The sequence below is a fragment of the Xiphophorus maculatus genome, chromosome 13 (genome assembly GCF_002775205.1).
Source record: "Xiphophorus maculatus strain JP 163 A chromosome 13, X_maculatus-5.0-male, whole genome shotgun sequence".
NCBI classification, from domain to species: Eukaryota; Metazoa; Chordata; class Actinopteri; order Cyprinodontiformes; family Poeciliidae; genus Xiphophorus; species Xiphophorus maculatus.
Genome location: NC_036455.1, coordinates 5,026,869 through 5,042,832, shown reverse-complemented (window position 1 = coordinate 5,042,832; position 15,964 = coordinate 5,026,869). Strand labels below are relative to the sequence as shown.

The window sequence follows — 15,964 nt, the reverse complement described above, 5'->3', positions numbered from 1 at the left end:
TACTGATCAACAAACTGTCCTGACATTCCTATCTACTTATAACGACAGAGAAAATATGCCACCATTTAGTCGTCATTTTTTAAAAAAAAGTTTGCATTGTAAAAGAAAAAAAAAAAACCCAATCAGTATCAACAATAATAGTCTTGTGATCGGATAGTTGTAGGTTCGATTTCAGCTTCCTCCTGTCACATGTTGATGTGCCCCTGGGCAAGGCACTTAACCCCAAGCTCCCTACCGATCTGCGTATGCGATGGGCTGAATGTGACTCTAGCGTAAAGCGCTTTGAGTGGTCAAAACGATTGGAAAAGTAATATATAATCCATTTGCTTTAAATAACTAAAAAGTTGAGAAACTGAGATTTTTCAAGCGATGCATACTTTGGAAAATTAAGATTTAAAATGAGGACATTACACCTTACAATACAACACCGTGAAAGCAGTATTGATTAAAAAAAAAAAAAATCAGCTTTTAATCCACTTTTTATTAAAAGGACTTGCTGAGGATGATTTATAAGCTTCTCTATAACCAACGAAAAAAAATGTAAATCTTTCTTGTGATTCCAGAAAGCAATCCTTTTTTAAAATGACTTCATGAAACAGCTGCATTTATACTGAAGTTAAATCACACACAAGTGGCTCACTTTAGTAATTATGTGACATCTGAAGGCAACTGGTTGCATTTGATGTGTTGGTCCATCACATACCCCCCCCCCAGAAAAGACACAGAGGTTTGAGGCTGTAACATGACTAAAGGTTGAGAGGTATGAACACTTTTGCAAGGCGCTGTTTCTGTATTTGAAGATAAGTTAAAGAGAAGCATGCAGGTTTTCAAACATCATCATAAGGAAAGGACAGTGTGGTGGTTCTTACTGCATGGCTCGTCCAGCTGTTGGGGATCTCGGGTCTTCCTCTGTCTCGGAGGACGCTGTCCTTCATGCTCTCCACACATGGGTGCTCCCTCAGGTTCCCAAAGGGGGGCTTGTACTCCTTCACCTCTGCATGAAAGATCGCACAAAACATGACACAAGAGCAGAAAGGTTAACTTCAAAATTTTAAATTTGGACACATTTAACTAGCAGATACGACTCTGTTGAGGAAATGACAGTGAGCCACACCAGAAATAAATAAACCTGCTGTCGGAGACTTTCATTCATCTTCTTTAGAAACAATTTTCTGTTCTTGACACCACAACAAAACATGCACTGTACGATGTAAAGGAAAGCTGCATTAAAGTACATACTTCTTTTTTCTAAAGACTACAATGTGATTTTGTCTAAAGGAGTGATCTTATGCAATACAAGATAAACTTTATTCAGGGCTTTTCTCTGTGTTCAAGGGGAGTTGATTCTTATGTAGGTTGCTATAACTCACAATAAATTTCTGGATGATTAATTGTCCCAGTAATTATTGTGATAACCTATAACACTGTTGTGTTATAGGTTGTTTTCAGACCATTTTAACTAATATGATGACAATGGCATGATAATGCAAGTTCGCCTTCTTAAACACCAACAAACTTTGAGTTTGAAAAGAACTCTTAACACTGGAATTGGAAGATATTTTAAACATCCTAAGTCAAACACAACAAGTGAAAGCAATAAATACAACAAAAATAAAAAGCAGACACAACCAAAACCATAAATAAAATGGATTATGATGTCTCTGTAAACAAAGTAATATAAATACCAAAAATGTTAATAATCAGAATAGACGTTATTGAGCTCATTTTAATTCATCAGACGAGTAAGTGATTATTACGACAAGCATAGGTATAACTGTGATTCAGAATAAACATTAATAAACAATTCAAACTATTAAAATTAAATGATCATTTTGCTCCTGTGTGAAAGAAACAAATTTCAGAGAATCTACAAAGCTCACAGATGTGCAAGCAATGGCTTCTGGGACCTTTACAGTAACTTAAACTGAAATTCTCTTTCAGGTAAACTCCACACAATACTGTTATGTTTGGCTTAGTCTAAAGATGGTGGAAATGCTGACCATCATTAAAGGAAATCAGAAAACAAAATGGAATCAAAGTCTGGACTCAAAAATGCAACCGAAAACACACTTGAGAATTTCCTCAAAATTCAGACAGCTGCACTGTTTTACAAGGCTGGCACATACAGTATTTTCCCATCTTCTGGTCTTTTTTCTAACACTTGTCAGAAATGTCTGTGCAAACTGTCTGGGACTCCACATGAGGAACTCTACGTTTTGTATCTACTGCCAACCTGGCTGCCTTTCCCCCAAACTTCCCGCTTTCTCTTTTTCCCTGATTAATGCTCCCCTCATGACTACTGTCTGCTTTTCTGTTATTCTACAAGTTCATATTCAGTCTAAAAAGTCCCAAGAACACAGACACAGCCAGGTTTCTTGCACGAACCTAGATAACTTTGTTTTTGGAGGCCTGACTAATCCGCTGTCTGACTTTTAGTAGGCTGTGGTGGCACTAACACTTGTTTTGCGCAGTGAAAGTCATGCGATGCAGTTGCATAAACGTTTATAACACATTAGAGGAGCTTACTTTGAAACATACAGCACGGACACAACCTACCATTAACTATAACTTATAAAGGCCCTAACTTCAATAAAAACAATAACGGCACTTCAGTAAAACCAAACTTGGTGGGACTTTTCTTTCTCTTAACGTTTATAGATTATGTGGTCGTAAGAGCAAAAACTTTGTCCCCAGTGTGCAGTTGGACAGTTTGATCGCCAACACCCAATCTCTCTGCTTACACACATGTACATACAACACCATCGGCCACTACAGTCGCACACATCTTACAGCTCTGACATCTGGAAAACAGCTGCCTCTAACCTCTCCGCCCACTCTCCAGACTGGGCCAGCCTCTCCCTCAGGGGAATGAAAGCATTTCTACGTCTGCAGCTCCACAACCCGCCTCACTCCACTATTATCCCCCTTCTTGGCCCCACCCCGCCGAGGAACGCCATCGTAGTCATTTCAAGCCCTAAATCTGGACTGGGTAAATTATACATTGGAGAAATTTGAAGAAACAGAGACAGAGATATAAAAGATCTAAGCGTCGAATCCAACTTTTCCTTTTCTTGGCGATGTGTTGAGCTTTTCCAACTTTAAAGTTGTGAAAGATAAAAGGACAGGAAAGCCATGTCTGATGCCAGACTGGCTGATTCTGGGCTGTTCTCCTTGTCTCAGATTAGATCATGGCAGCAGAAAGTCTGAGGGCACGGGATGCAAGCAGAGGGCATCAAAGACAAAAGAAAGAGCTTCACTGAGACGTGGTGAAACTGCGACATGTCTTTTTCAGTTTGTGTTGGTTTAGATGTATTCTTGCTCCAATTTTCTCTTAAGTGAATTGAGTCATGGCTGATTCACTCTGCTCGTGGGACAATTTAGAAAAACAAGAGGCGGAGCATGAAAGCATGCAGCTCTTTTTCATTACGCTCTACATATATCAATTTAATGCTTACGTACTTCTGATTCAAGAATAAATGCAGCGTATGGCATCAAAGCTGCTGTGAAAAGACTTCCAGCTAGCAGTAAAAACAAACAAAGAGAAAACAGCTACAGTACAGCATGCATTCAGAGTTAGCTTTCTCTTAAAGGAACAGAGTAGATTTTCAGAAACGGGGATTCTGTGGCGTTGTTGATAGCCGTCAGTGTTTTACTCACAGAAACAGAAGGACATTTGGAGAACCCGACTAGCTGCTGGTTGAACTGGAGCCAGTTGTGGTACTGTTAACACATTTTCAACCTCCCACTATCATTTTTTGAGACTTAAACTATCACTGCAAAGCAAATCATTTCTTAACATTGATGAAAAAGCACCAGATCCGCTGGCATATTATTTCACTCTGCCAGTGGAAGTTGAACTTTTTAATCAATATTAAGGAATCACTGACTTAAAACAAGCTTCTGCGTCTTGTCGAACAGCTACTTTTAAGTTAATTTTGTCTTATTTCAAGATATTTGATCTCAAAAATAGACAAAGAAATATTTGGTAAGATTTTGTGTATTTGCAGTCTAGCAGCGCTTTGTCCTTTTGAACACACTTATAAAGATTGCAATTGCAATTTTACTGCAAACGTATAAGGGAATATTTCTACACAGGTGACTGGCTGGTTTACAGTTTATTTCATACAATATATTTTAAACACACATGGCTATATCTCTCCTTTAATTAAAGAAAGAACTGGGAGGATTTAAACTATATACTAGAACTCCTTTCATGTTATCATTACGATCTGTGATCTACATGTTGATCATCCATAAGATCCTGATCCGACCCACCACCACCCAGTGGTTATGAGATAATCACTGCTATGAAGAGTTCGCCTGATCTGAGCAATCTGCAGCTGTTAAAACATCTTGAGGATGGTAGACAACCACCGAGTTTGTTTAAAAAAAATCTGAATAGAGTTTAGAAAAGCCTAGGAGAAGTCCGTGACAGACGCTGTGGTTTGGGGACGTCCAGCTGGGGAATCCCCAGCACATCTTATACAAAGTTCAGGTTAATGTTGTGAGTTATCAGTCACAGCTCTTTGGATCTGTAGTCACGTAGCGTGCTGTTTGAGGACACAAGGTCACTGATATTGATGAATCAATGTGTATGATGTGAAACAACAAAATTATTTTTAATTGGTTGGTTTGGGGTTGTGTATTTATCATGATCTGGAGTGGGATTAACTGTTTTAAGACTTGTTTTAAATGAGGAAATGTTTGATCTTTCCTACTTTTATATAAGTAACATATGTCAAAACACTTCAAATTTTATTGTGACATAACTGTATTTTTTGTGCTACTAAAAATAAGTTAACTTAGATAATATTTACATGTGTCTGGAGATTTTCAATTTTTGCTCCTAAACTTTTGTTTCCTTTTCAACGATTTCAAGGTCATTTCCCTCACCTGTCCCTCCTGGTAGATATTAAACACAGTGAATTTACTGCCTGAGAAAAGCTTAAATCTTAGACTTTCTCACAGGCCAAGTAAGTTATTTTTATTTTTTTATTTTGATGCCACAAGTAACTTGTTGTATTCTGCAGCATGCATTATTTTTTGAAACACACCATGAATGAGTAAACAAAATTTGCTCATCAAATGGACTCCTGGGGATGCATATAACATTATCACATTATTATCACAGGTTCACTCATTGTGATAATGATATATGACAAGCAATATTGCATTGCCCATCCGTTGTTTGTACAAAGACTTTATCTATAAGCACAAGGATACTTTCTTGGATTTTAGTCCTAATCAGCTTCACCCTGCTGCCTGCCCCAGAGAGCTGCCAGCTCTGGAAAAATGGGAACAGAGATACAGTATACAGAAGACAGGAAAAGCACATAAACTGCCCCGGCCGCTTCTATCTTTAGTCCGTAGGTGGGACGGGAACTCCTGCGCTTCCCCTGTCAAGAAAGTCCACCACACTGGCCATCCTCCCTCCCTGTCTACTTGTGGCTGAATTAGGAAAATCATTGGGCTGTGATAAATGTTGCGTTGCAAAATGTTTTACGGCTGTGTGCCTCAGATGAGGAAAAAGCAGAACAATATGCAAAAGAAAGTGAAACCTTCAGGATTGAAGGATTGCATTTGCGTTTTGTCATTATTTGGTTCTGTAACTGATATAGTTGTTCAGGATGTAGATAAGCATACTCAGACTCAGAGAATACAGAAGAATACAGAGTTTTACTTGATAGTATACAGTAAATGTAAAAATATAGCCTTTTCCAGAATCAATTTTCTAGAGTTCTGAGTCCTTTATGTTTATTCTAAAACATAAATTATGAAATTTTACTTTAATATTTGTGGCAAAATTCATGGATGAGAAAAAGGAAATAAAGTAAGAATGAAAGATTAAAGATAGATTAAAGGAAGAAGGAAACAGAGAAAGAAGGAAAATGGGGTGGTACACACAAAGAAAGGAAAGGACACAGGAAAGTAAAGAAGAAAGAACATGAAGGTCAGAGGAATAAAGGATAGGACAAAAAAAGACAACAGGGCAGCGGAAACTGTGTAAAAAACAAATATTTTTCCACTGTTTTATTTTCTCTTTCCATATGTAGTCTGATCTGAAAAACACCAAAATCAAATTCCAGACTTTCCCAGACGGCGTAGGAGCCATGAGACAAGTTTAGTTTTAACCTCTGTCATTATTCTCAGCCTGGCCCACTGTCAAAAGACATTAAAGAAAGGATAGATCCAAATTTCCAAACTGTTTCAACCCTCACACTAAAAACAGTTTGTCTTGGAATAGTTTTCACTAAAACAGGAAATGGGCTATTTTCTTTTCAAATGCACCCACAGGGCTCACATAGTCTTACAGCTGGAAAGGAAGAGGGGGTTTGGGTCACATGGGTCGCACACTGTTGGGTTTGCATAACAGCATTGATGCACTTCAAGGAGATCCCCCCCGGAGAGGAGTTATGGGGGGGGAAAACAGGAAAGCACCAAAGCAGGAGCGTTCATGCCGAAAGGCGACTCTCCATCTCTGCTCTGACACAATGGAGACGGGAGCAGCGGCAGAACCGAAACGGGACCGCCGAGACTTCGTAGGGAAGTGAAAACAAACGGTCGAGCATGGACATGAACTCCCGCACAATGCTTGAACTGCCGATAATCACTCATTTCTATGATTTGCACACATTCTGACCTTGCTTGACACACACACACACAAGTTACGGCACTTTAGGGCGGCAGTGGGCTGATTCCTCCACTGAAGATGGATCGCCTGTTTGACACTTTCAGGCTTGGCTCCCGTCATGACTAATGGGGTCATGGATGGAGTTTTTGTCGGCATCTTGTAATGAACACAAAGAGGAGCTGAACGCTGCACTCCAACTGCATAAAGATAACACACTGCTATTCTCTACAGGTCAACTCTTATCTTTAAGCGGAACTTAAGAGGAAATTTCCAAAGAGTACAAAAGGAATTTCATCATGAAGTGCTTGTACTGTTTTAATGCTTAGCATCCAAGTTAATGTCTTAACTGCAAACAAAAACTGGTCACTCTGAATAAATACAGTGTGCATAAATTACTACATTACTTGTAGGCACACCTACTGTATATTTATGTATTGGGGACACATAACTGAATGCAACAGTTTCACTTCTGCTTTTAGTTTGGGGGGAAAATAACAACCGTCTTTTACTGTAAGTCCAGCTGTTCTGTGAAGGATTCTGAGGTTAATTAGAAAACATTAGAGAACAAAAAGCCTCATGAATGCCAAGGAGCCCACGGGACAACCAAGAAACACTCCAGGGAAGTCAAAGAGAAAATTGTGAAAACCCTTTTAGAAATAGCTGGGTTATAAAACAATATTCAAAGCTTTAAACATTGCAAAGAGGACAGTTTAATCTAAATATTCTTAACAGCAAACCTATGAGCATCAACCTAAACTGACAGGCTGTAGAAGGAAGTGGAGGAGCAACAGTGATCCACAGATCAGGTGGGAGAATCTGCTTATGATTACAATGGTGGCTTTCACAGATCTAGTTTTATGAAAGAGTAGCAGGAAGAAAGTCGTGTAAAGAAAGCATAAGAAATCCTACTGCCAACGTGACTATAAGTTGGTATATAAATACTCTAAAATCTTTTGAAATTTTAATTGTAACAATAGGTGGTTCTACTAAGTATACATAGGGAGGCTCAATATTGACTTAGTCTCTGAAATAAAACATCAGTACAATGTTTTTTTTGCAATGTGACAAATTCTGAAAAAATCTGGGAGAAAAAAGTAGTTCTGCGAAAACTGCAAGCACCAGTGGAAATTATCTTCATAAATCAGGAAATGTTGCTCTTCACTACTTTCAGCAACATTTCTTACTTCTACTGTCCTGCTATATTAATATCAAAGATGTGACAGAGAATTTAATTTCCAAAACAATTTAAAAGTTTCCACAGGCCACACGGGCCTGGGGGTAAATTTGGATCTCTCTTATATGCTGTCCCTTCTGGCACTGATTCAACACGAACATGCAGTCCTTTTATAGGATTTTTATTTTCTGTGGATGAACTGCTAACCTTTCTGTGATGTACTGAGCCTCTTGGTTGAACCTCTGTTCACTCACTGCAGAATATATTAACCACAATGAATATTTAAAGAGTTCTTTGATTTCCAAAGAACTCTTTAAATATCTGGCAGATTCACATTTTCTGGCAGAAAACGCAATGCTTAATAAATAAAATCCTTATGTAGTAACACTGAAAAGAAAAGGTTTTAATTCACCCAGAGTTTTGTCATAATCAATTGGTCAATAGTTCTATTATCTCATATACTACCTAGTTCCTCCTGATTGGGGGAACAAAACAACTAATCCAAAGACTAAAAACTATAGATAAAACGCACGTTATCGAATTTCAGATAATGACGAACATATTTACTGACAAACTATACTATATTTGGTATTTTATGGATGTAAATAAATAAATGAGTGCCTTTGTAACGGACTGCAGGCAAAAAGTATCTGAATATCTTATATATAATTGGTTCATGTGAGTCAAAACACTGGTTCTTTCATCGAGTGTAGGAGACTTTTAATGTGTGAATGATTCATGAGTCAGAAAATAAAACTGCTTTAGCAAACAAACAAATGTTTCTTTTTCACCAAGCTCAAATGATACATGTAGTTTTCTAAAATGGTTTTGATTTACGAATGGATTTTGTGCCTATGCATGCATATCTGTATCCTTCAAGAAGTATTTGTGTTGAACATGAGGTTAGACAGATTATTTCTTCTATTTGTGTAATTTTAGGAATTGTATGCAATCGTCTCAAGACAGCAGAGGGAATTTTTCATGTTACTTTAAAATTTAATGTGTTAAAGTACCTTAATATTAACAGAGAGTGATACTGTCTAACTCCAGCAGCTGTATGGACTTAGGATTTGTTTTGTGATATTTGGTGCCACTATTGTGATAACAACAAAGATTATGATTTAAAAAATATGTATTTTTAGGTAACTGTGTTAATGTGACTGCATGTTGCAGCAATCATAGAGCCACAAAAACAAATATTGCTCTTGAAAACTATTTACAATGTCACTTCTGTGCACTCCTCTGTTTTGTACGAATCAGTTTCCATACTTCCAACAATGAGTTCTGTGATGTGAAGCATTGCTTTTCTATTTTTGATAGACTCTTGCATAGTTTCCAACTTCACATGATTAAATGCGACCAGGAACAAAAATCTATTTCAATTTTCTTAAAGAAGAGGAAGTAAAACGTTTTCCTATATGCTTGTCTGCTCTAAAAATATATTTTTTTCTTCCATCGTTTGGAAAATGTGGGAACGCTTCCTGAGAAATACATATTTACAGGAAGTGTCTGTGAGTGAGACAGAACCAGTGACTAAGTCACCAAATCCAGAACTTCTGTTCGCTGTCCAGACAAAATGAATAAGTTAGTCCATTTATCCTTATGATTTCCTGTGTGATAACATGGAGCAGATTGGCAAGCCAGACCCGACTGCTACATCTCACGCAATCCTTCTAGAACTCAACTAAGCATATAAACATCAAATGAGTAATAAATAATTCACATAGAGCTTAAATTATCTGCTTAGTTGAAGATTCTCAACTTATGAGAGCGGAGATTTGGGTAAAATCAGGAGATATTTTAATCATTTCAAGTGGGATTGCTGGTTTGGATCAAATAAAAAGAATGAAGCAACCAACAAACATGTCAGCACAACTTTTAAATTACATTTTTTATTTTTTCCACATTTCTTTTTAAATTAAAACCTCAACATACTTGAACACCTGGAGTATCCTAACTGCATGAAAGGACCACAGAGCAAAACAAATCTACAAGACAGGAATATACGGACTACAACAAATAGACTGAGAAACAGCTTCTTCCCCACAGCCATCAGAGCCATTACTCCCTCCTACACATATCATAACCTCGCAGTCACACATACATATCCCCCACCCTCACACAGCCATATTGTTCTGCACTTTGCACTGTCACATCATCTGCAATTTGCCCTAATTGGACCTGCTGCTACTTCTTTGGTGTGGTTGAGTGCCTTTAGTTAATTTTAGTTGTATATATTGTTATTATTATTATTGTGTGTTTGTTTATTTTATTTATTGTCTATATTTGACTTTTTGCACGGGAGTTGCAATAGAAATTTCGTTGAATCCTGTTCAATGACAATAAATGCTATCTAATCTATCTAATCTAAAATCAAGACGTCAAGAACAGCTGAAAACCATAAATTTTGCCTTCAGCTGCAAAACAAAATACCTTTAAAAAGAAATAATCAAATTTTAATGCCTGAATTTACTTGCAAGACAATATCTCCTAGGGGTATCTGAGAGTTTCTGTACTTGCCACCATCTTACCTCCGATCGCGCTGCATCTGGAGATGATCTCCCACAGCACCAGAGCCATGGAGTAAACGTCTGCTTGTTTGAAAGACTCGATGTTTTCCAGATTGATTCTGGACTCCAGCACCTCAGGAGCCATGTATCTGGCCGTGCCCACCTGACAAAAGTAAATAAATAAATAAATAAATAAATAAATGTAAAAAATCAGACAAACACACAGACTTACACGACTTTCTTAAAAAGCCACCCTCTAAATGACTGTTTTATTGAAGAGTGCTTGTTAAGGAGCAAACTTTCCTCTGTAGTTGCAGTAATTGGGTGACATGCGGTCACTTCGTGCCTGAGCATTTGTCACAACAAGTTTATTCGAAACAAAACATGATGGATGTGAAGAATAATTAGAATGTAAATGTTTTCCTGGGCTCATCAATGCGACGCTTCTCTTTAATAACCTTATTATCAGCTTGGAAAAGAGAATCCTTCACATGCATTAAGAGCATTAAAATGCATTAGCTGTGCTGTGCAGCCTATGATGAGGCTTTTCAAGATGAGTCATTTTAAAAACAGAGTGAGCTATCACATTAGAAAATTGAGTCCATTAAGTTCAAATCCTTGTGGTAGGAAGAAAATAGCCTGAGGCCGCTCATTAAGATACGGAACGTTGATTTTCTTTCCCTAAACTAACTTGGCGCCCAACAAAATATTTATTTCCCTTGAACTTTTCTAACATTTTATTACATTACCAACAAAAACTTAGTGTTTTATTGGAATAATACATGTTTTTTTAAATATATTCTTTACAAATAAAGATCTGAAATGTGTAATGTGTTTTGGTTTTCAGACACACTTAGTAAATAATTAATACTGCAATTACATCTGCAAACTTTATGGATGATTCCCTGTTAGTTCCGCAGACCTGTAGACTCGTTTCTTTGTACATTGGTCCTAGCAAAAATAATTAAAACTCATTCAAATATCTAGTTTTATCAACTTTTGATCTTATTAAAAATGCTTTTTAATATGGTCTTATTTGGTCACACACTTCCGATGTTATCGCCTATTTTGCAAAGTTCAACTATCCAGCCAGCCTAAAGAAAAGGCTCCCCACAGCATGATACTGCTTTCACTATGTTTCACTGTGACAATGGCTTATTTAGAGTTGAGTTTAATTTTTCTTTCCTGTAGATGAAAAAGTTTAACTATGCTTTCATTGGACCAGAGCATTTTCTTCCTTATGTTAACTGAGGAAGAAATGGATTGTACATGGATTGTGTGTCTACTACCTTTGGCTTTCTTTTAGTTAGTTCTTCCATAAACACAAAATCTGTGGCGTTTATAACTAATTATTAGCGGTGATGACAGATTATCTTGCCCATTTTCTGAAAGTCTGCAGCTCTTTCCTGTTCTGGTATGACCCCGCCATCTTTATTTCTGTATTAACTAGCTCCATTTAACAGTGACCAGAAGAGCCCTTTTCTGGATGACGACCAAACTTCAACAATGGAATACGGTCTAAGCGGACGTTACTATTTAATCAATTTGAACAAATTTTAATCTAATAAACCATTAATTGATAATTAATTGTAAGTTTATTAATTGTTTGCATCCTGAAACCTAGCCTTAATTTAAATGTTTCCACTTTTTGTCTACTGGGTTCCTTGCTCTTACGACTAGGCGTTATTTAGGGCAATCAGGAGTAAAGGGGGCTGAAAAACAAATTAATTCTCAAGTTTCAGAGTTTGATTGCCTCTAATTTTGAAAGCCATACATAATTTTCCTTCAACTTCATAATTATGCACTCTTTTTTATTCACTCAATCAATCACATTAAATAGCAAAACTAAGGACAGTGAGAGATTTTGGAGCTGAAATTAAATGATGAATCAAGGAGCAGGAGGTCTTACCTGTCCGCTGTTGGCCAACTCGTCCACAGACAGAGAGTTGTCCAGTCGAAGTGCGAGGCCAAAGTCACACAGGCAGCAGGTCATGTCCTTTTTCACGAGTATATTTGAGCTTTTAATGTCCCTGTGAGCGATGGGAACCTTGAAGCGGCTGCAGGAAGTGCGGTCACTGTGCAGGTGTGCCACTACACGGGCCAGCGAGCTCCCCAGCAGCCACAAGTCGTGCCAGGAGATGATGTGATTGGTTAGGTACTCTTGGAGGTTCCCCAGTGGGTGGTAAGCTGTGATCAGCCAGTACTGCCTCTGCCCCTTCCTCTCCTCTGCTGTCAGGAAGTGAAGCACGTTTTCATGCCTGAGGTCTGCGTCTGAGAAAATGTCCTTCTCGTTCTTCCAGGAGGCGTACTCCTCGAACTGGAAGATCTTGACTGCCACCGTTTCAAAGCCGTGCTCCTCCCGGACCGACGAGCCTTGCTTCAGCTTGGCTTTGTAGACCTCGGCAAAGCGGCCCTTACCGACCAGAACGTCCAGCTCGATGGGCAGGAGCTCGGTGTTGTGGTTCAGGTTGTTGGCGTGCGTGGAGCTGCTGTCTGAACCCTCGTTGTCTATGATGGGGTGCTTGTCGGTGTTGTCCAGTGGCTTGCCCTTCTTGCGAGGGTTTCCCTGTTGACTGTAGATCCGGTAACAGTAGAACGAAGTGATGACAAAAATGGCTATGACCAGAAGAGGCAGCAGGCTGACCAGGATGACAGGCCCAACCTGAGAGTCTGTGACGAAGACAGCGAGGATAAACACATTAATACTCCGGATGAATCCATCTCTAGATAAAACTATGATAGCTTTATAACTACACTTTGGTATTGTGTCAACTTTTTGTTTAAAATTTAAAGTTCAAAGGGTCACAGGTAGGTCAGCGGTAGAGCGTGTGCAGCTGACCCAGGTTCGATTCCCGGTCCAATTACTGCATATCCTCCCCATCTCTCTCTGCCTTTCTTCCTGTCAAGCTACTAATGAATAAAAGCCACTAGTGCCACAAAAATAAAATCAAATAAAAAATAAATATATAATTTCATTAAAGCATTAATATAAAATAATCCGTAACACTTTATTTGAAGGGATGTGCATAAGACTGACATGACACTGTCATAAACATGAAGTAGTCTTCATGAATGTTTACGACCCTTGTCACGAAGTGTCATTCAATAAGTAATGACACTTTTAATGCAAAGTTGACACTTTTAATTTACGTTTAATGCAAATTTTAATGGAACTTTGCATTGAAATGTGTTATTTACTGAATAATGCAAAGTCGACACTTTTAATGAACTTTTAATTCAACCTTTAGGCCTAAACTGTTTACACTGGGATTTTTGAGCGTTTGTAGATGTTTATGTTTGTCACTTTAATCACCCAAATTGTGTCCCAATTTGTGACACAGTTCTTTTTATCTTTCCCTCAGGCTCCTTGATCTTTGCTGATTTTTTGCCCTACTTACTACGTAGAGTATGCATAAGAACTCCTTCTGTATGTACTTAATATATCCTGCAGCTGAGGATCCTTTGGTTGCAGGAACATTTCATGAATCATCCTCCCAGCGGGTTAATTTAGATTATTTTAGATACTCATCAGTATCTAAATACATCCCATTAAGTTTCATCGAGATGGATATTCTCTAAAACGCTTGAAAAGATGGACATTTAACTAGTGCAAGTGAAGGTTTTTGTCTTTGCAACTCTATCTGATGGGGATCATAATGAAAACGTGACATTTTACTAACCCCCGCTTTTCCTTTTTTCTTTGGATTAGCACAATTATCATGCGTTTTACACAGATTCCAAATTGCCTATTCAGATTTGCTTGTGGTATGCTCGTCTGTCCATTTAAGAGTACGACAGTACTCTTGGGTCAGCGGAGGAACTGCTCTTTGGTTGTGGAATGTCCATTTAAATTAACGTCTGGACCACAGATCCAAAAACAACTCCAAACCCCGACCCAGCCAACCGCATATTGTGCCTCTTTACAGAATTTGTTTTATTTTTGTATGTTAGGAGAGGGTGTGTCTGGAACCTGCGACTGTTTTGGCAAACGGCACCATTTGCTGCATCTGTAGTATACATTTTCAAGTTGCAGTCATAAAACGGGATGTATAAGAATATATCAGTACAAACAGCACAGTAAGAAGTAGCAACTCTTTCCAGTTTGATCAGGTTCAAACTAGCTTTTGCTACTTTACATTAAGAGATCTTCATGTTTTAACGTTACTTTTTACTGCTACAAATATAAAGTGCAAAAACATATCTTAACATATTCCATTTGTTACAATAAATGACAAGAATACTGTGAGACAAAGGCCCAGAGTCAGTCTTGAACAAGGTAGTAATATTAATGTAAAACTCATCTCACTGACTCCCCAGACCAAGCCCTCGAGCTCTATAATTTTTTTTCTCTTTTTTTCTAAACAGGAAACCGCATGTCTGAAATCCTCTGCAGGGCCCCAGACAGACAGTTTGTTTTGACTTTCGTAGAGTGAGAAGTTTTTTTTCACAACAACCTGTCACTGTGCCTCTTGACGCAGACATTTGAGAAAAGCCCTCAAGTTGTTGTCTACAACGTTAACAGGTCTGCGTGTTAATGTAACATGATGTTATATAAGATTAAATCAGTGTCATAAAATTCTTATTTTACCTTAAATTAAAAGTTGTTTACACTTGCTAAATTAAAAGGCCTTCACTATAAAAAGGAATGGTTTATGGGTTAGTAATTTGACCTTTAAAATTGACATTTGGTGTAGTTAATTCATTCTACAGTCATCTGTTAGTTTATTCTGTGTTTGAGACAGAGGTTGATTAAAAACAGTTGAACTTATGAAATCTCTAAAATGAAAAAGAAGGGAATTGACCTCTCTAGTAGAAATATGCAAAAATATTAAATGAAAATGCTGAAAAGAAATTTTTATAAAATGTAGACTTGGTTAAAAGGTGAATAGGGGAGAAGATGGATGTTGTGTTTAGAGGAATAAGAGTTCACGCTCTGATCAGCGATGACGTATAAAAACCCCAAACAAGCTTAAAACTGGGTGAGTAAGTTTGCAAGAAAGCAACCATTTGACAGATGTAATCTTTCCAGGTGTGGTTGTGGTCAAATCTAATGATTGTACAATAGAGAGCACTGTTTTTTTTTTCTTGCAGCTTTTTATGGCATTGTATTATATGAATACTCAGTGTTTGCTGTAGGAGTGTCATGGTGGCTTTTAAGGGCAGACATTGTATATCATTCTTAAAACTACAAAATACACAATATTCCCAACATTTAGCCACACAAACAGTTTTGACGTCACAAACGTCCATAACTTTAAAATTCCGAGGACTTTTGTACCAAAGATTTATTTTTGTTTCTGCTTCTCTGACTTCAGTCTCGTGACTTCTGAAGAACTCCTTCAAGGGAGTTTTAAACTACAACTTGTCTTACTTCCCGTAGTAGCTTGCTGTTCTACAGTGCTAATGTTAGTTTGTATATAGGCAGAAATAAAATGTAGTACTGGATAGTTGAATTTTATTTCCATTCTTTTCTGGCACAGAAAATGACATAATATAACAACAAAAACAAAAGGTTCTGCATACTTTTGTAAAGTTTGTTGCGATGCCCTTTGGCTATCAAGGGGGTAAAAACCTTTTTTTGTTTCAAAGTAGTTTAATACAAGATCATTAATTTACTGACAAGATTAAAATCGCAATTGTTTAGTTGCG

At 37.7% G+C, this 15,964-nt stretch overlaps 1 protein-coding gene across 1 annotated transcript in view; it reads right to left on the bottom strand.

Moving 5' to 3' along the window:
- Window positions 1–15,964, bottom strand: part of LOC102218164 (TGF-beta receptor type-2-like) — a 30,994-nt gene that overhangs the window by 2,170 nt on the left and 12,860 nt on the right. The window contains exons 4-6 of the mRNA XM_023345277.1: window positions 12,225–12,985; window positions 10,337–10,478; window positions 870–994 (exon numbers count right to left, since the gene is read on the bottom strand). Coding sequence (XP_023201045.1) covers window positions 870–994; window positions 10,337–10,478; window positions 12,225–12,985 — 1,028 coding nt within the window. The remainder of the gene's footprint in view (window positions 1–869; window positions 995–10,336; window positions 10,479–12,224; window positions 12,986–15,964) is intronic.